General features: G+C 35.3%; 1 protein-coding gene across 1 annotated transcript in view; it reads right to left on the minus strand.

The window, feature by feature from the left end:
- LOC135681521 (pre-mRNA-splicing factor CWC22 homolog) overlaps positions 1-20126 on the minus strand; it is a 64422-nt gene extending 44296 nt beyond the window's left edge. Inside the window, exons 1-19 of the mRNA XM_065196039.2 lie at positions 18804-20126; positions 16879-16933; positions 15462-15526; positions 14723-15279; positions 14119-14182; positions 12906-12969; positions 12401-12465; positions 11824-11917; positions 11200-11274; positions 10730-10783; positions 9745-9819; positions 9301-9361; positions 8549-8652; positions 7474-7576; positions 6423-6485; positions 5704-5817; positions 5293-5377; positions 4503-4563; positions 2-79 (exon numbers count right to left, since the gene is read on the minus strand). Of these exons, the coding sequence (XP_065052111.2) occupies positions 2-79; positions 4503-4563; positions 5293-5377; positions 5704-5817; positions 6423-6485; positions 7474-7576; positions 8549-8652; positions 9301-9361; positions 9745-9819; positions 10730-10783; positions 11200-11274; positions 11824-11917; positions 12401-12465; positions 12906-12969; positions 14119-14182; positions 14723-15279; positions 15462-15526; positions 16879-16933; positions 18804-18814 (1848 nt within the window). The 5' untranslated portion in view covers positions 18815-20126. The remainder of the gene's footprint in view (position 1; positions 80-4502; positions 4564-5292; positions 5378-5703; positions 5818-6422; positions 6486-7473; positions 7577-8548; positions 8653-9300; positions 9362-9744; positions 9820-10729; positions 10784-11199; positions 11275-11823; positions 11918-12400; positions 12466-12905; positions 12970-14118; positions 14183-14722; positions 15280-15461; positions 15527-16878; positions 16934-18803) is intronic.
- Between the last annotated feature and the right edge of the window lie 796 nt (positions 20127-20922).

A 20922-nucleotide genomic window follows, 5' to 3' on the forward strand; every position in this document is an offset into this window, starting at 1 on the left:
CCTGAGCTAAAAGACCGAAGAACTTCTCGAAGGTTCTCTGCTGAGCGCAACAGTCGATGATCATCAAACAGAACTCATGCTGCAATGGAATTTGGATATCAAGGAATCATTTATTAGTTTTTTGCTACCATTTTAGTTAATATGAAATTATTGGCATGTAAATTGATTATTTTAGTCAAAAGTAACAAAGAAATTGATCACAACAGTTCAAGGGTGTACGAGGCTTTGCAGTCAAAATTTTAAAACCAAAAATACCAATTAACAAAAGTAATAAAACAAAGAACTGCATTCTTAAGGGGAATAATTTGCTAAAACTGATCATTACTGCTGGATTTGTCGTGAACAAGAATGAACTATACATATTTCCAAACAAAGGGGCCAAAATTGAGTCCTGTGGAATGCACTTCAGACAATCCAAATAGATCTCAGAATACATTCAATATTAATAAAGCCAAAATAAATTCGGATGGAATGGATAGCATAAGCATTGATGCATTGTCTTGGAGTTCTAATTTCCATATTCTGGAAGTGTACGAAGAATTTCATCACTGGATAAGCCTAATCCAAAGAGTCTAACCTATGGTCGAGGATATCTAGTCGTGAAATAGGCGACAAATTCCATGATCCTCGATTAATATATAGCAGTTTTCATCAATATCGGGTTCAAACCGTATTCACTTAACCACCAAAAATATGATCCTCGAGATGTTCAAATTCTCAATCTGTGTCAACGTATATACGAGGTCGTTAAGTAAACAAAATCTGGTTTCTAACACTCTGCATAGAAGATTTTTGGTGATCGCAAAGACAGAAAGCTCTACGAGGGACAACCTTTCACAGAGAGGAAAAAATTATCAGAGATGCTATTATTCTGTAGGGAACGTAGGTTACGCTACGTCTAGCTTTTGTAATATCTGCAAAAGCTTAGAAGTGCAATACAGACAAGAACACGACCTCTATGAAAGTTTCTCATGCTCTTCGTTACCCAATACCCTAACACACTTGAAATCCTCTCTACAAGTCCCTATCAATTAGCGTAGGTTAACGACTGTTCCACGTGCTGACAGGGAAGCAACATCGTGGATTGATACTTGAGAATAATCTCGATAAGGCCTAGCCCAAATAATGCTTGTTGAGTAGACGAAATGATTTAAACGATACCTTAAGTGCATTAGACATAAAAAATGCACTATGGGCGTATTAGTTAAATCCTAAGCCGTGATCTGTGGCCGATCGTTTAATCTGGCCAATGTGGCAATCCCTTAGGGGTCAAGTATCAATTTTGCAGCTATTGGCATTAGACGACACTCTCATATGAGAAGCAGAATTTGCAAGCACAAAGCTGAGTAGCAGAATTTGCAAGCATATGGTCTCTGAAAATAAGAATTGTTTCTAACATTATATTATTAATTATATAAGCGATCAACATGTTTAATATAGTGAATATCTTAATAAATCTATCCTTGCAGCAATTATTTCTAAAAGCTAAACCTTTAATCGAATGGCAAAATTTACTATTCGAAAAGAAAGGGTCTCAATTACTAGTTATCCTTTTAAATGTAATCTCTGGATAAACTTTGAGTGCAACTGTAGGTCATGTAAAACTTTTATTGTACATTTATGTATTAGCAGTGGTAAAAATTTCTACCAAGGCTTATCTCTTTTCCAATCGTTGATTGAATTTTAAGGCTTCTTTTCTTATTCCATTTTCTGTGATATATTACCTTTTTCCTCGCCATAAATTCACCTACAGTTGATTCATTCCATACTTTCTTATTCTCATTATAAATTTTAGAAATAAAGATATAAACCTTATTGCAATTTCATGCTACAGGAAAAATTGACGCACAAATTTCATTACTGATAATTACACTGAGAATCCGCAGGTAGATGTTTCATTTTAAACATCCAGTTTCATGGTTCCATAACTTATCTCAAGGTGCAACGAGCAGCAAATGTGTGAGGGGTGGCAACACCGGATAGACAAGGGGCGATGGCAAAGTCACCCTACATGAAGTATCTGTGTTCTTTATCGTAGACACTTCTGTGTCTTGTCTTATATGATTTATCTCAACCTTTACTTGGAAAATACGTCTCTTATGTCAAGGAATTATCGATACAGGTAACTCATGACTTAACCTCTAGCTATCAAACAGAGATAAGTATGAGCTATCACTATTTTCCCGGCTTTGGTCCAAATATCCTCAAGACAAAACTACATCCTACTGGCGAAACCAAAAGCGTATGTAGAAGGGCTCGCAGGGTCCCAGTGACCCCTATTAAGATCTAAGTTGTCCCTTTTGTAAGGGCCTACCTGGTAGATTACCTTCGAAAAGGTGGAAGCTTGATATACATTTTCACGGTATAAAGTCCAGAAGATGGGTTATAGCCACCCAAATTGGTTCCAAGACTTGAGCGCTAAAAATTGCACCATGGGCCTACCTAGTGCTCATTTTCGTCTAATTTTGATTGTCCCTTTGAAATTCCTACCTGCGCCCTTGAAACCAGGTCAAAAAGGAATTTTAAAACGATATTTCAAAGTCAGAGGTTCTAAAAACGATATTTCAACAGCGGAAGATTGTGTAATACACATTCAAATACAGATCGCGCAACAAAACGAACTGAATTATAAAAGCAAAGTCCAAATATATTTTATCTAGTTTCCAGGAAAAATGATAGGCCTAGTGAAGCTTTCCCATTAAAATAGCGAGAAACAAGTAGAAACAAAAAATCTGGTATCAAATTACAAATTAAGGCTTATGCGCGTCCTGGAAAGTAAGGCCTACTTTCGTACTGATAAGAGTTAATTGGACACCAAAGGTCCTAACATTCAATAAAATAACATTGATCGGAACAGTGCAGAGGGGGATTCTATGGGCAATGTACACAATTACTGTAATCTAGTCTAGTGGTGTAGTGGACCAAACCTTGGGAACAGGTGTGGTTTCGTTACTGGATTTGAAGGCTTGTCCTGGGTACTTAGGAAAACAGAACAGGAACGGGGCAGATGGGATTCTATTGACAATGTGCAAAATTTGTGTAGTCTAATTTAGACGTGTAGTGGACTCAAACTTGGGCAAAGGTGTGGTTTCTTTCATTATTGGATTTTGAAGCTTGTGCGGGAAAATTAGGAAAACTTCAGGTGAAGGAAAACAAAATTATTCAATATTCGCATGAAAAAACAAAACAAAACTGAGATCATAAGCGAGGAGCCTTAAAAGAACTCGCCACGAAGGGGGGGTTGAAGAATCGAATAGACCATTCCCGAGGCATACATAAAGTAATTACCAATTCCAGGATCCCTTTGACTAATGCCTGTCTAAAGCTATATCCGATAAACCGATAGCGGGCTGCCTTGATACTATAAATCAACATAAAATCTTTCAAAATGGAACGGAAATCACAAAGAAGGAAATAGTTAGTCTCGTGCACGGAAATCTCATTCTTTGCAGTTAATAGTACATTTGTATTTCTTCGGTTTAATTTCGATTTAAGCTCCATAAGTCATCAAACATTAGTCCCGGAAATGAAGAAGGGATAACATACAGGTCGCTGGAAAAATCTGCAGAGCAAAACAACGAAGGTCACGATATGTCCTCCGAATGAGGTCAGAGGTTTAAGGTCATTATCCGGCTTACTGTATGACAATTCACGAATGAAATGCAATGTCCACTTTCTAACGACTGCGATGTCGAAAGGCTGTATTTATTCTTAAATAAAGCGCTGATTCTTTAATTTTATAAAGCTCGAGGAAAAAAGTTCAAGAGATATAGGATTGTGACGCCCTCCATATCTTAATTCCTGTTAAACAAGACATTGAAGTAACTTCATTCTACTATATCTCAAATGCAACTGAAAAGCTTTTAGCATTTTTCACGTCAGAGGGATTTTTTCGAAAGGTGGTAGGGGCGTGGTTTGTTGGGAGCAAGCCTCTATAAAACTCTCAACCACAATTTTGCCAGCTAATGCAGTACATTTTAACCCGTTTCATTCTGTTTTTATTTTGAACAAAGTGTCATTCTGTTATGAAAATTTACAACCTGACCTTCAAGGAATCAGTTTGACAATTTCCCTGTTATTTGCAACATAACAAAGAAGGTCCGGGTAAGTTGGAAGAAAAGAACGGTTAATGCCGTTTAGAGTGGGTTTTCACTGACTGCCCCAACAGCCGATGAAATACGCATGCACAACCGTCAGACGAATGGAAGGAATTCCAATTTATCTTATTGACTTATGATTCAAGCCAAAATTATATACAAAAGTAGGCATACTCAGCTAGATGAACAGTTTACAGTGAAGGAGAAAGAGTGAACTTATGACGATCTTGGCAAACGAGATTTGTTTTTCAAAGACAAGTTTCCCGAGTAAGTAAGGTATATTATTCATGTGCACAGATCTTTGATCTATATTTTCAAGACGGTGGCAACTATGTCGACTATGAAATCACTATATCGACAAAATCAAAGAGGAAATAACTGGAATATTGTGACGAAGAAACTTACTTCTTGTCCTGGCTTGAGATTCATTTTCATCATTTTATGGGCACATTCTTCGTAGTCAAGACTTAAAAAATGGAAAAAAAAATTTTAAGGCAGAAATCTTTTAGGTAAGCGGATGGCTTATTGAAAACTCTATGCAGAAAGTTTTTGGGGGGAGCTTACTCGAGTGGAGAGAAAGCTATTCATGACTCTATTTTCTTTAGACTGGGGCGTATTTGACATGCAAAACTTTTGACCAAAAAACCTGCATAGAAAGCTAATTGGAGAAAGAATATCTTAAATCAAGTTTTATGAAACTGCATATAGGTGATAACATGCAGAGAAGCGTTTTAAAGACATTGTGATTGACTGGGTGCATTTCCGAATTCTGAAAGCAAAAAGGGGGGCTATTCAAAACTCGATGCCAAAGACGGTGCTTGCCTGTGAGATGAGGATTTAGTCAAACTATTACGGTGAGGCAATGTTGAAAATATCTTCCAGCATACGGCTACTTTAAGGTAACAAAAGAGGGACAAGGAGTTTATGCTCATTAACTCAAAATAGCCTACTACGAAGATAGTAAGGGGCATAAAAATATTTCAAATCAAAATTTGTATGCAGCAATAAAAAAGCAAGCAATTGCATTTCATTTAGCTTGGCAAAAAAAAAAAATTTGATTTAGCAGAAATCAGAATCGTTTCCAGAGAGTCTGTGTTAATCAGAGTCTAAATGTCTTTTTCGAGCAAAATTATTGAAAAACTCAGAGAAAATTGGGAAAAAAAGAAAATTAGAATTTTAAAGGAAAAAGGTTCACCTTGACTGGATCGTTAAATAAATGGTACGCCTCAGTGCGACCAAATTTGTTTCTGTTTTGTCAATGATGTCCATTTTCTCTTCACCTAAGAAAATACGATTGATGAAAATTTATATTCACTTTCACAAGTAATTGCTATAAGGTATTGTTGGAATGAATAGGCTCTAAGTTGCAACTCCATGATACAAAACCTTGCACTTCCATTACGGCATGGGAATTAAACATCAGTTCACACAATGTGCATACCAAACTGGTGGATAGCATGGAGTGCAGTTTTGATGACATATCTGTTTGACGAATATCTTACAGATAACAAGTCTAAAATAAGACAAAAATATAAATTTATTTCATATCAAATGGGAAAACTATAGCTAAAGTCATATCCTAAAAAAACTGAAGATCAATACATACCATCTTCGGCCCCCTCTCCACCGGCTTCTTCATCGTCATCATCATCATCATCATCATCTTCACCAGAATCACCCTCATCACCAGACTCATTGTCACTGCCTTCCCCAAGGATCTCTATAAAAGAAGATCAATTGGAATTGACAACGTCATAAGCTTTTCAGCTGTGACCCTAAAGGTGCAGACTGAATGGTAAAGGAATAGACATAATTTCGTTATGATCATTATTACTATCAGTTTATTTACTTTCGTATATATGTTAAAATAGCTAAGTTACAGCTAATGAAATCCTACGACCAACATGATAAGGACTAATGCAAAACAATAGCAATAAGATGTTAAAAAATACATGAGATTTCTATAAGTACATTAAAAAAGAAAGAATAACATTATGGAAACTCAGGTCAGGTACCCGACCTTTGCCATAAAATCTAGCTCACGTACTTTTGGCACCCATTAAATAGGATAGAAGTAAAAACATGAACATCCTTTCTAATACCTTTTAAAAGTACCATGGTTAATAGGAATTTTCAATGAGAAGACAAGACTCAAACAGAACTTTTTAATGATTCTTTAAAAACCCGATTTGGTCCGTCTCACGCTGGTGCATTAATGTTCAGTGAGAGAAAAATCCCTCTCAATTACAACGGTATGGTAATCGAGCAAACTTCTGTGTTATAGGGCATTGATTTGTTACATTAATTTGAAAAGGAAGCACAAACCTTTCTTGATCTGCTTGTACTTCTCTTCATTTTCTTCATAATCTGGGTCATGTTTGAATACATCTAAAAAGAGTTTAAGTAAAAAGTCAGAGCACTGTTATGGCAGTTTTATCTAGCAAGAAACCATTTAAAACATGTTTTAAAAGCAATAAAACAGTGTTTGTGCGTATCTAGATTCTTGAAACTTTAGCATTTTGCAGACAACAGGTGAGAAACCTATAAGGTTATTGAATTTTGATCTTGTTAGGCCTGGATCTGATCACCAAGGAAAATCAACAAAGACAAATCCTGCTTGAAAATTCCATTCCATTAGTCTATGAATTGACCTGCACGCAAGGACATAATTCCTTTTTAGAATTAAAACTTTGATTGGTTCCCTATTTAGAGAAATGAATATTAGACAGTTTTATATCCAATCATTCACTTATGATCTGCGAATGTCCTAGGACCCATCGCATGCTTATGTACTGTGATAGCTCGGTAGAACTTTGTATAGCAGTTTGTTTAATTATTGCTGCATGTTTATACACTTTTGTCTGACATTAAGAAAGGCCATATGGTCCGTGATCCCAAACGATTGAAGGAAAAAGAGGTATTGAAACAAAATAACGTTAAAAAATGATAGTTAACCGTTACTTCAGAACGGAAGGTTATTTGAAACAACATGTTTCAATGACCACTTATCTCTGCAACTGGTTCGAAAATCTCACAGAGAAAATTGAGTAAAATTGTGCGTTATGTGAATGCTAAATATGCAGAAATGGATATACAGTACACTTTCATAGAGGGACTCAAACGAGACCTTAAAAATCTGACACATTTAGCAAATGTAAAAGCTACGATCTGTCCCACCCAACTTGAGTTCACCTTATCTGGGGTCTAAGTAGAGAATTTACTCCACCAACAATTATTTACAATAATGTGAAAAGTAGTACCTTGATCTCCTAAATAAACCTGCTAAGAAACAAAAAACTCAGAAGGATATGGGAAATTGACTCATTTGACTATGCAAGAATATGCAAGTATAGGAATTAGCAACGGAAGGGCGTACTCAGTATTTCTTCAGTGGCACCACTGTCGTCTAACCGTAGCAAATGCGTGATTTGATCATCTTCTTCGACAAGATCGAGCTCTTTTATCACTGCAGGGTGATCCTTGCAAGAATAAAAGAAAAATCGTAAACATGTCATCTCTATACTTAAAAGCATTGCACAGCATGTCTATCAACGTTTATAAACAAAAAATATTACTGTAAAGGAAACCGTACTTGTCCTGACCTGAAGTCACCCTAACACACAAAAAATTTCGACATTTGTCATTAATTGGTGCCGTTCCTATTTGTATTGAAAACAAATGCATCTGTTTACCAATCTCTGATGTCTATTTTTTTACAAAGGCGAAAGCCATAGCTCTATTCTGGAGCAATGATGGCTTCTGGAGCAACCTAGCTTTATAAAGTCACACTAAAAAAATCATGTCATTTTTTCAGGAAGGTGTTGAATATATATTTTTCATATGACGTGGGCATATTTTTAAACTGTCAAGGCATTTGGAAAAGAGATGTAAACAAGCTATATAAGTATTCGACGGTCTATTGTGATACATAGTTTCATTTGCTGAGACACAAGTTAACAGGTAAAGTACAGCAATATCAAATCGACCTTCTAAGTTTCCTAGGTGATAAGTAATCCTGAAATTAATCTTATGATGGTGGTATAGGGTTGTGAATAAGATAGAGGCATTAATGCTGCAGTTCTGCAGTAATGTGGTAGCAAATGTGCGCAACCCTTCCCATTCATCAAGGTCTACAAATAATCCTGCGATGATGATTCAAAAAATCCTACACATCTTTCAATTAATCATGTAGTGTTTGTATAGATTTTATGCAATCTAAGTAATCCAACGAGCCTCACAATTATTCTTAGTTTGTTAGCATAGGATTATAATCTTCTATTTTGGCACTATGAGATTGTCCACTTTCAGAGCAACATCTCTTTAGCTGAGACAATCTCCATAGTAGTCGAAGGCTCGAAGCAAGTTTTCTCTTTCTTTCCAAATGGTCTAGCAAAAAAGCTATTCTTGGCTAGATAATTGTAAATGAGATCTAATTTTTCTTTTATGCTCACCTTAAAGCCATCTTTTCTGACAGCAAACATCACTTCCAGCATGTACTGTACTCTTTTATCGACTTCTCCTTCATTCAGAATATTACGCAACCTCTCGAACACAGCTGATTAAAATAATAAGGTATCGTTAATGGACTTGACTCAACGGTAAGACTTTATAGTCTAGTTGCCGGGATTACAATAAGGGAAAACATTGACATGCACTCTCGAGAAGCAGGGGTGTCCTGGCGTTTGCATATGATGGTTCGTTTAATTTTTATGAGAACAGCAAAACATGAAATATTATCGAAGCAAAAACTAGTTAAACCTCTACCTTCCCATTGGCAGGCACCCAAAGCAACAGACAAATAATCTCATCTAAAGAAAAAACCCGGGATACAAAGTCTTCAAATAACAAACATCACTGTTAAGGAGACAGTCAGCTTGGTCCCCCTGTGTCCAATATGGCCACGTGTTTAATGTACTCCCTTCAAGAAATGCTATTTAATCCTTAACAAAAACCACAGGAAGAGATGACAATTTTATTTGACCAGTAAACAGTTGCACAAGCAACAGACCCCTACCCTCCCCCTAGCCGTGCAAGCCCTATTTCTTTGTTCATATCATCTAAATCTACAAAGCATCCGTGTCAAAAATGCTTTAAAACGTAGAAGCTGCAAAAAGGCATGGGAGAAAAAAGCATTTCAACTGAATAAAGGCGGTGTAGCCGCTATAACAAAATCATGAAACAAACTTTATGTAACGCTGCGTACCATTAAGTCCTCTTGGAGATACCTCACTGAGCTTCTGTCCAACCTCTTTTAAAAAGCCAACCTATGAACATATAAAAAGATCAAGATACTGGGACATGTAGCAATGGCCTAATGAAATGGGCAAAGAAAGCAAGAAAGCACGATTCTTAAAGTAATGACTTTTTAAAATACAATTCAGGCTCGAAACAGGTGAAATTTAAAAGGATCGAAATTAATGAATTTTCATCTGTATGACTTTTTGGAAGAGAAGAAACGAAACTTTTTCTTGATGACAGCAGAAGGAGCAAAGTGGCAAACTAGGAGCAATCACGACAAGAAAGAGTCTTAACATTTAGCTGAAATAACCCAAGATCGCAAAAAAAAACTTTCATTTGTTAAAGAAAACAAATTATGCAGAAAACGATGACTACGACAAGGGAGGAAGTGAGAAAAAGATAAACTTACAGCAACTTCTACACTGTCATCAGTTGGTTTCTGCAGCAGCAATGTTAAAACTTCTAACGACAATAATTCGTGTGCCTTTTGAGAAAAGAAAAAAGGATATTGTTCTATAAAGAATATCTTTGCTGACTTCCTAATGCAAAGATTAGCAAAAACACATTGATTAATTTAAGGCTCTTGCGCGATGAGAAATAGGCTGTATTTGGTAATTTGGTGCAGTATGATATAAAAAAGGTTTTGAAAATAAAGTCGCAAAGCATGCCAGTTGCACAAGAGCCGTTAAGATACAAGTTAGTTGTTTTATTCAAGCTTGTATTGAACGTTATCAAAGTCTGAAGTTATTTATGAACAATAAAAATAACTTAAAGCTGCTTTCAATATTTGGGAAAACAGAGAATTCAGACCTAAGAGTATGAGTATTCAGACCTAAACATTCTTCGTGTTGTATGTTAATTATATACTTGATAAATAAATGATACCATTTCTCGCAAAAATATTTATAATTTAACTTGATATCAAAAAATCATATGTTTAGAGAAGTGAACCTTATATTTAAAGTACTCAATCTAACATGTAGTCATGTGACTGTTGCCGCTCTTTAAACAATGGAATACAGAAACGATTATCCAGGCTTAAACATTCTTCGTTGTATATGTTGATTACTTAATAAGTCAATGATACTTGACAGAATCCAAACTGATTGATGTTCGAGCACACTTTTAACCTTTCATAGAGGTATGACCTAAATTAGGCCAATCATTTGAATACCTTTTAACGTTCAAAGAGAAACTGTGGCGTGGATGAACATTTCAATTAGACAATTTTTTCTGCATACGAACGTGGGCAGTGGATACATTAAAAAGAAGCAGTTAAAAGCTTTATCTCTGCCTTAATCGGCATAATTAACTCGGAATAAATACAACTCTTGGTAGATATATCTCAACAAATAAAAAGAAAACATAATTGAATTGACAACATTGGCACTCACAACTTGTTGGTTGACGAGATGAGCAATAAACTTGGCGCTGTTGAGGCAGACAGTCTAGAACAAAAGAAAAAAGAGTTTCCAAGTCTAATGTCCATTTGAGAAGAATGAATGTTATACTATGATCAGAACAGGCTAATCAAAATGATATAAAAGGCAAATCGAGTATTTTCTGTATAAATCAACTGTACAAGATCTTATAATTCAATCGATTCCTACACTGCACAGATGTCACAGACCCATAAACTCCACAGATGTTACAGCCTTAAATCATACCTAGCTCTAGCATCACTTGTCAGAACTATTGTCAGCCAATGGGCGAGCAAGTTTTGCAGGATTTTAGGAAAGGGGGATGCAGATATTCAAAGGCGAAGTAAGGGATTGTCCTAAAGGCTGAATCTACTTTTTATTATAAAGCATCTATCAATGTTTTGATTAATAAAAACTGTATAACAATTTCCAAAGAAACTTACTTTGTCGTTTCTTCGGAAAGCCCTCCGGAACTGTAGGATCAGTCGGCGTAAAATCAGCTCACCAATTTTGGGAAACTAAAGCAAGGAAAAAGAAACGTATTGAGAAAATTTATTTGAATTATTTAAAGAGTATAGCCAACAATAATTAAGTTAAGAAGCAAATTTTATTTATCGCAAAATCTGAATCGAGACAGCTCTTTCTGAAAAATCAGTTTCTTTCTTAGCAATAATATAGGTAAAATAGTCGTTGAAGCCAGAATAAAGAATATATTATTTTTCATACGTCAGAAATCGGCACATCACATGTAATGGGTCCACTGCCGTTGAATTTGATTGAAAATATACTATCTTACAGAGAAGGTGAAGCCAATCTGATATCTGGCCAAATAACACAGGGGGCAAAGCTCTATTCCTCGGTCCTGGTTGCACACAGCCAGTTTACAATCATCAATTTGTATTTTTTTTTTTAAATCTTGTCACCGAGCGAAGTATGCACGGTTTGACAAGGTATGATCGTAACACAGAAAATACTGAGCGTATATCAAATAAATACTAACTTTCAAAAGAAAAAACCCTATGATACGTAAGGATAATATTCAAAATATCAAAGTGCCTATAACTCACTTTGGTATTGACGATAGAGATCAAGGCTGAATAGACGTTTGTGAAGATTGGAGAGGCAACTTGAGCACGCATTACTGACTGGCAAAACAGGCCTCTGCAAAGAAAAAATGTCACGTGATAGGATTCGAAAAGCGGAAATTCATGGTATCATCACTGCAAAAGCACTATGAGACTTTGTAAGTTTATATATAAATACAGACTTTATAGTAGTGCATTCCTTGTTGCGTAGAAGAAATATTTCTAAGCGGCTACTCGGAGCATTATGCTTAATACGATCATTAAGCAACTAGACGCAACTCCCGCTTTAATTATATTACCAAGGGGTACAAACTAGGGGAAGGTATCAGATTGCAGAAATCTATGTTAGCAGTGTAGGCATCAACAGATAAGTTTGAGCTTTTGGTTGATTTTTAATTTTCTTGGATCAATGATGTCCCTGGACATATTTTGCGTACTGATCTTTTGCAACGATTTATTCTTTTTGTTTATAGAACCAATGAATATAAGAACAATTTTTAGAAAAGGAATGTTATTACGGAGGAAAGTAACTGGCTGCAAATATGTCAAAAAAACTCACCTTGCTCGAACAATATTCTCTTCAAAAAGTTCTTGGATTATGTTTGCAATATTTGCCACGTTAATCTAAAAAAATTCAGGAATCATGTACTCCAAGGAATAATTAATTATCACGACAAAAATCACAGTTAATAGAAAAATAGGAAACACAGGTTATTCAAAAAGGAAAAAATGTTCCAAAAATTGCTCTTTCTTTGTGCGTGGAAAGTATTTTGTAGAGATAGTCATATCAGGTTATGAATGATAAAAGGAGGCTTAATATTATGAAAAATATTGCAGTTTAATGGCTAACAGTAGCATGTTCCTTAAATAAAAAAATAGAGCGAGATGGCATCGTTAATAGACTAAGTAGTAAATGTTAATTAAAGTCATTTTTGTACTTTTGTACTGAAAGTAATATAATAATTTGTAAGGAACTTCTAAATGAATCCATGTACAACCATTAAGGAATCTACTTCGTTGAAAATAAAGCTGGATGTTGACAATTAATGCTATCCTTTCCATACCTTATTCACCAACCCATTGATGCTCTTTTTCAAGGCCTCCCAAGCCATCCTTTGGTATTCAACACTGAAAAAATAAAATAAACCAAAGGCTTTTATATTCAAGTTCGTGATTTTCCATAAGTTGATGCAAACAGGTTAAACTTCAAACACTGCTCAAAATAGGACAAAATTGCAAACAAAATGATGAGATATGCCCTATACCAAAGCAAAAAATATCCGAAATGTCACGTGACATTTCTTGACATCACGTGACATCAAACCTGGCTTCCTTTCAAATCAGCAGTAAAATTCTAGTTCGAGATCTTCCAATGGGTCTCTGTCCATGTACTCATCCTACTAAGGCCACTAAACAGGTTTACTTGTCTCATAGCGCTTATAGGCAATTCATTTGTTAATTGATTAGCTAGAAATCTTCTTTCTCGTACTCTATCCAATCAATCTTCATCTCGTATTTCATCTCTTGAACAAGTATATAATACTCTATCCTAGAACCTCTTTTCGCATTTTTGTAATTTTCCTTTTTAGCTCTTGTCAATGTCATTGTATCTTGCCCGTAGAACAACAAGCTCCATATAAAAAATAAACTAATTTTTTTCTTGGATACGAAACTTTAATTATAGAGTATGTTTACTTTAAATGCATCTGCAAGTAACATTCTTATCCAAAGGGCATATTCTTATTCAAAATGAACCTAATATGAAATGACATGGGTTTTGTTGTGTATTGAAGCAAGAGTACACCTTCAGAAACACTCAGACACTCGAATCCGTAAGTAATCGAAGAGTAATCAAATCCGTAACATGAATCGCATTCTTACGCTTTATCTCTAACTTTGAAGGCTTGTATCAATGTCATTTATTCTATTCGCAGTTATCATGTATCTATTATTCATCATATAAACTTGTTTTGTTTTTGATGGACAGTCAAAGCATCATAAATGCCATTTTTTAAGTCTTAGCTACGTTCCTACTAAGCACTGACTTAACACTAAAAGGGCAGTAACTTGTAGTCGTGCTACTTGAAAAATTAGACAGCTCTAATCCTCCAAAGAACTTCATATAGATTTGGGGCTTTCTACCTCACATAAAAAAGATGTCCCTTTGGATCATGAGCTTTTTACCTCCATTTTGAAAGGTTCACTTCCAAAAAGATGAGCTTATTAAAACAGAGGTTTTGATACAGGCGATACTGGCTATCTGCCAATATGACATACCTGGATTTATCTTTGATTGATTCCTGCATTAGCCTGAGTCTTGCAGGAGGTATGTATGCACCACCTGAAATGTTTGAAAAAGATAAAAATAAAATAAGTATTACGTCAAAAAAATTATATTCAAATACGAGAGGACAGAAAATAATAAGCAAATTGACCGAAGATTTATAGCAAAAACCTTTCTGCAATATAACTCGGTGTCAAACATAAATTATATGTTTGGAGTAAATTATGTTAAACCAAATACTGAGCTGAGCCGAACCACTTATTTAAAATACTAGATCTGACATGTAGTCTCACTGTTGTCGCTCTTGAAACATTGGAATACAAAAAAAATCTATTGTAAGTAAAAGTTCTGAAACTCTTCCTTGCATTTCAAGTTTCTCAGTTGAATTTTCGATGATTCAGTGGCAGAGCTTAGAAACATGCTTAGCTTACTTCTGCCCAATTGGTTATTACTATCTTAACAATGAAAAAAGCATAGAAAATGTGTCCACAATCGTTTTTTTGCATGACTTTGCTTGTGGTAATCAACCATTGAGCTGATATGTAGGTATACACATCAGGGACTACCAACATAAAATTCGTCATTTAAACTTCTTACCTGTTCTTGTGAGAATATCCATTACATTCTTTTTCTTTTCTACTTTGTCGTCTTCCTTCTTGTTACCAGTGGTATTTTCTCCTGTACTTTTCAAAGCACCTTCTTCATCCTCATTCCTGTTTTGGTCCCTCCTACGATCCCTCCTGATTCTTTCTTCATAATCGTCATCATCTTCTCTAAAGTCTCTCCTCCTTTCCCTTTGTCTCTCTCTGTTTCTACGACTGTCATCTCTATGTCTGTCTCTACGGTCCCTGTCTTTCCCATCACGCCTCTGTTCAAAGTACCTATCACCATTGTCCCCAATTCCTCCCTCTTCAATCTCACCTTCCTCAATTTCTCCACGATCTCGTCTCTTTTCTTGCTGCTTGGTGAACTTTTCCTGTGATTCCCTTTCTGATCCATCATCCCTTGGTGACTGATTAAATTCTTCCCCTTTATTTTCCTTTTCGTCGAGGAAGCTTTTAACTCTTCGTTTCCTTTTATAATATTCTTCGTCACTATCTGAATATCTTCTGTCTTCTCTTCTTCTTCTTCTGTCACCCCTAGATTTGCTATCCCTAAAAAGACAAAAAATTATATCAGCATCCAGTTATTAATACATTAATAAAAGTTCTAAAATTTTAGTATTATGTAAAAGTTAGAGCAGTGTGTTTTGCTCAACCTTGACTTTTGTTTGATTGTACATGTTTGGCCACTTTGGTGAACATCATTGAAAAATAGACATAAACTTTAAATTTACCTTGGAGAGATTGATCTTCTTTTTTCCCTCTCTTCTCTGCTTCCAGAGGGCTTCTCTACTGGAATCTGAAACATTACCATTGGGAAAATCATAATTGCAGTAAATACATGAAGTTTGAAAACAGACAAACAAAACATCGATTTGCCCCGATTATAGAGCTGGATGATCCTCAATATGTCCCATACGATGAAACTTCGATTAAATAAAATAACTGAAGTTTGATGTTTAATGTATTTACTTTCACATCACCATTTGCCCGTATAACGCAGCAGTTCTTTCTCGTTATTAACTACCTCATCAATTTTGTATGCATTATTACTCCTTTGATGACAAAAGGGATATCTTATCTAAATTTTTTTAAAATGACAAAGTTTCGTGTAGGGACATCCCCCGCCATAGTGGATGATGTTTCATAAATACGGTCTTTGTTACATATTTAAGGTGTACTTTCATATTTACTCCGTAAAACACAGTTACAAGCTAGAAAACACATTCATATGGTCTAAATTGCTTCGCATATAGGGTGTAATCTGCATGCTTACATGGTTATTTACAGTGTCCTGTCTCATTCTTACTATTTTAAGCTATCTGTTATTGCTTGCATGCACACTCATTTCCTGTTCCACTGATAGTTTTAGCAGATAATAAAATAGCTTGTTAATATTATTTCTCAAAAGAACATACATTTCCTTTACAATAACGATGTATATACAAAAACGGTCTATCTCTTTGATAAACACATAGAGGTTATTTATAAATACCCTGAAAAATAACATCAAACTCAAGAATCAAATCTGTTATCGATGTTATTTGATGATATTTGGTAATAAATTTGTTTCTGACATTCTGTAAACTGAATTTCAAATTGCCTTCAGTGACAGAGCATCAAAAAATAGGTGTTTGTAGGCCATAAGTTTACAATTTGTCTTCCTTTCATGAAAGTGGACCTCTTGCCTGGGAGTGAGGGGGAGAGTGAATATCCAGCTAATGCCAACATTTTCAACTTGGCCATTTTCACCAAGGAGTTGTCAGGAGTAATGGGAATGGTTCAATAAAATAAAAAAGCCGAATGAAAAAACGGAGACATACGAAAAATGGGTAACCGAAACCAAGCCTTTAAGCATTATAAGGCCCCCTGGAAATGCCATAAAGATAACACTTGCAAAGAAATTAAAAATTACTTTAGAGAAAAAAACAAGAAATAGTAAAGAAACAAATGAGAAAAAGAAGAGAAAGTCAAAACATGGAACTGCACATGCAATAAAAAGCATGCCTCAGAAATTTTAGGCATGTGTGGAAGCGTGCACTGTCATTGCACACCTAATATTACCAGGACTGCAATAAACGATATGCTCATTGTGAGACCCTACAATGCAGGCGTACACACTGAGTATCAAAATATGTTTTATCCTCTCACCTGAACATAGCTTTTAAACTTCCTGACTTCCCCTTCAGAGCTTGCATATTCTTCACTACAAATGATGAAATTGTTGTTCAAGCAAAGCTAAACCTTAGTTATAAGAGACTTAAGTTATGATAGACAACAACTCATCGAAAACACAAAAATTATATACTTCATCTCTGAGGTTATTCTTTAGCAATATCAGACCTAATCTAAAGACAACATATTTTCAAAAAATAGGGCCTACAATGTCTTCTTAATCAGATCGGATGATAAGTCTACATTTACAACTGCGACAATGGTGGTTGATGAAATTTCCATTTGACATTAGAATATATAGGTGTTCTTGGTATTTTATGAAATGTACTTGCAAAATGTTCAAAAATGAAAAAAAAAACTTGGTATCCCAGTTTTTTCTTCTTTGCATTTAAAAACTGAATTGTGAGCTTGCAGATTTGGACCTTGTTGTTAGATGTGATTGACTAAAATCTTAGACCGAGGAAAACATGGCTGGTTTTTCTATGCACTGCTATCATAGCTGGTGATAAATAGCTGCTATCATAGCTGGTGCCAGCTCATTTAGAACTATCTGTGCTTAAGCAATTACTTGATGTTACATAGTGGGCAGAAACCTTTGAACAGCCCTTGTAAACATAAAGATAGGATTTATAAACTTGCTAGTGTTTTTGAGGGAATTTAAGTCTTCCATTCTAATTGATAATCAAGTTTTATTTCTATATTTTTCTCTTATTTCTTTCTATTATTTCTTTCTACTATTTCTATATATAAATATCTTTGTTTATTTCAAAATCCTGCCATATATATTGATGGTGGTTGGTATGGACATCATGATTATCTTGGCCTAGACTGGTGTGAAACAGAAAGTATGCTTCAGAGTTTATCAGAATTTATTTGAAATGGAATGAGATCGAAGTAGCTTGGCTAAATGATGAATTCATTGATTTTCTAAAAATAATAAAACTTGGCAACCGCATTGACAGTAGCTCGGGCCCAGCTATTCAAACTAAAATTACCCTTCAGAGTGGAATATATGTAAAGCTCACACCGGATATATGCCAATACAATAGAAATAGAATGGGAAATTCTTAGTCCACACCGCATATATATATCTGGTGTAAGCTACATGGACTCCAATCGGGAATTACCCCAAAATGAAGTACCTTTATCAAAAACACAAAAATAGTCCAGGCCAGGCGGGCCAAAATTATGTGATCGTTATGATCTTGGGGCATGCTCCTGACAAAAAAATTCATTCTGGACCAGGGTGCATTTTATGAGAACTGTACGCTGAAGGTCTAAAAGGGCATTTGTTTAGGTACGCCAAAAATATGAGTAGTTGGTAAAACTGTAAATATTGTACGCCAGACAAATAAAACTGATTAATAGCAAAAATTTTGGTTTATGAGTCTTTATTTTATTCTTTTCATGCCAACTAACAAACATTTATGTATGCTGGAATGCATACTGGAGTCTGGAACCAGTCCCTGTGCAAAATTGAGTTCCCTTAGCACAAAATCATTTACGACACCCATTGCAAAAATAACCTCTTGAATGAAGCCTGGCCAAACCACATGATACACCCCATAAAATAGGGAATTCAGCCGCCACTATAAAAATTAATTATTTGAAAGCACTATGGGCAAACTCACTTTCCGTGTTGATTTTCTAAATAATACGTCTGTAGTTGAAGTTGGTATTTAATACGACTTTGTGTGTGAATCTTATGGCGAATCTGATGCAAAATCTGAATCTTGGTCTGCTGACTGGACAGAGTGTTTTGATTTAATCCGTTGTCAAACGCAATAAGAATCGGTGATCAATAAACAAGGCAAAATCTATCAGATAATATTCTGGCTTTTAAAATTCCTACTTGACTTGGTAGTTTATTTGATGCTAAAATTAAAATTGAGTCCTCTTACCTCGAAGCCATAACGATCAGATCGTGATGGTGCTGAGATGGCCTAAACGTTTCGTCCAATTAGACGATTCTTTCACGAGTTACAATATCACAGCAATCTTTCACAAAAATATGAAGGTTTCCTCCAATGTATAAAAAGGTATCAGGTGAAGTAAGGTATCTAGCACTCGATTAGTAGGAAAGCAAGTAAAAGATACTGTCTCTCCAACGATTCTCGGACGGTAAATGGAGATTCCGCGCACTTAAGGTGGCTCACATTTCGACAATTCTCCTTCGCAGTATCTTGAAGGTGATTTAGGCAGGCCAGTAAACAGACTGTGATGGTTGGTGTTTGGTAGTAAATCCGCTTTATATCTTACAAAAACAGAGGTAATGAAGGTCACAGTGAAGAAATGGACAGCTGTAGCAACATGGCATTGGACTGCAAATGACGAAAACTGTGGTATTTGCAGGATGCAATTTGATAGCTGCTGTCCTGATTGTAAAACACCAGGAGATGACTGTCCTCTGGTCTGGGGAAAATGTACTCATGTGTTCCATATGCACTGCATATTAAAATGGTTGACTTCGCAGCAACTGCAACAGCTTTGTCCAATGTGTAGACAAGAGTGGCAATTTCGTGATTAATGAATCATGATGACAGAAGACAGTTTAGGAAACATGGGTTTTCTACATACCTGCATTTACACCAGAGATGTTTCAGTGACTGAACGTTGTATTTTCTTTCAGTTGCCAGAAATCCTTAATCATGGATTTCCATGCTCATCGTCAGAACAATTTTAGAACTATCTGCGTTTAAACAATTACTTGATGGTGAAATGAACAATTATCTGCAATTTCAAGGAAAAAATAACAAGAAATTGTCTTGTATAAGAACCTACTCCTACAATGATATTTGTAAAAAAAAGGCAAAATTTGAGAAAAATTGTTTGGTCTATCTTTTTTGCTTAAATTCTGTCAGGTTGAATTCATTTTGTAAAAGCTACAAACAGAACATGTTTCTCTGAACAACTACACAACTAAAATGCCTCATCAATGACTCAAAATTAGAAGGTAATTGTTCAAGCTGAAGAAATGTACAAATCTGGATTGCATTTATGGACTGCAGTATATCCCTTCTCATCTTCAGCATGATGAAAACAATTAAAAGTTTTCAAATTCTAAATCAAGTCTTGGAGGAAAAAGTCTGTGGTCATCCTTACTTTGGGAGTAATTTCCTGTTGGAGTAAATTACTGGAAATATATAAGGAAAACCTGATTTCTTCGGCTTGAAGGGATTTTGCAATTCAATATGCCAAAACATTGCCTTTAAAAATTCCTGTTATCTAAGTTTTCACTTAATTGAGTTAGATTCTACGTTGAATGATGTGTGATGAATACAAATACAATTTCATGATACAAATTCTCAATATTATTATCATCATTTTCACATACTTGGCAGGCTTGCTACTTCCTTCTATTGAAAGTGTGTAGAATGCTTAAACTACATAAAGTCTCTAAAGTACTCAAAGGTTGGAACAGTGTTTTATAAGAATTGGAATGATGATGAAAGAGTGTACTGGTTGAGGGCTGCAGGCTATCTCAAGGCCTAACATTATAAATCTCCAATTAAATTTAAGGGTCAAAGATGGCTTACAACCTAGAACAATAATTCTATATCTATCAATCATTGGGATAATACTTTTCATCTGCAAGTGTAGATACAATAAAAATATTTAACACTTATTTTGCAAAAATGAATAAACAGCTAAAGAAAAATAATTGTTTTTGATGTTTGATATCGAAAAAATATGTGAAAAACAGGCAAAATATCCTTGTTTCCATTACAGAGTATTCTATTTTGATCTCTGGACGAACCTCCCTCCATCTTCCTATTCTAGTGCCAGCTCATATTCTAGAGGGAGGGAGGTTGGGGGGGGGGTCTGCTCCAGACTTGTTCTCACTCCACTTCTTACCAAAAAGAACAGAACTTTATCTCCTTTTTGGCTTTTCTAATTATTAATCTATTAAATAGCATCATCAATTCCATGTTTAGAACAAAATTCATTAATCAATATGTCCACACATCCTTTTGATATACAACTAAAATTTATCATTCCATTTGGAATTTCATTTTATTC

Source organism: Rhopilema esculentum, chromosome 12 (genome assembly GCF_057945365.1).
Source record: "Rhopilema esculentum isolate cy_ngs chromosome 12, ASM5794536v1, whole genome shotgun sequence".
In the NCBI taxonomy this organism is placed as follows: domain Eukaryota; kingdom Metazoa; phylum Cnidaria; class Scyphozoa; order Rhizostomeae; family Rhizostomatidae; genus Rhopilema; species Rhopilema esculentum.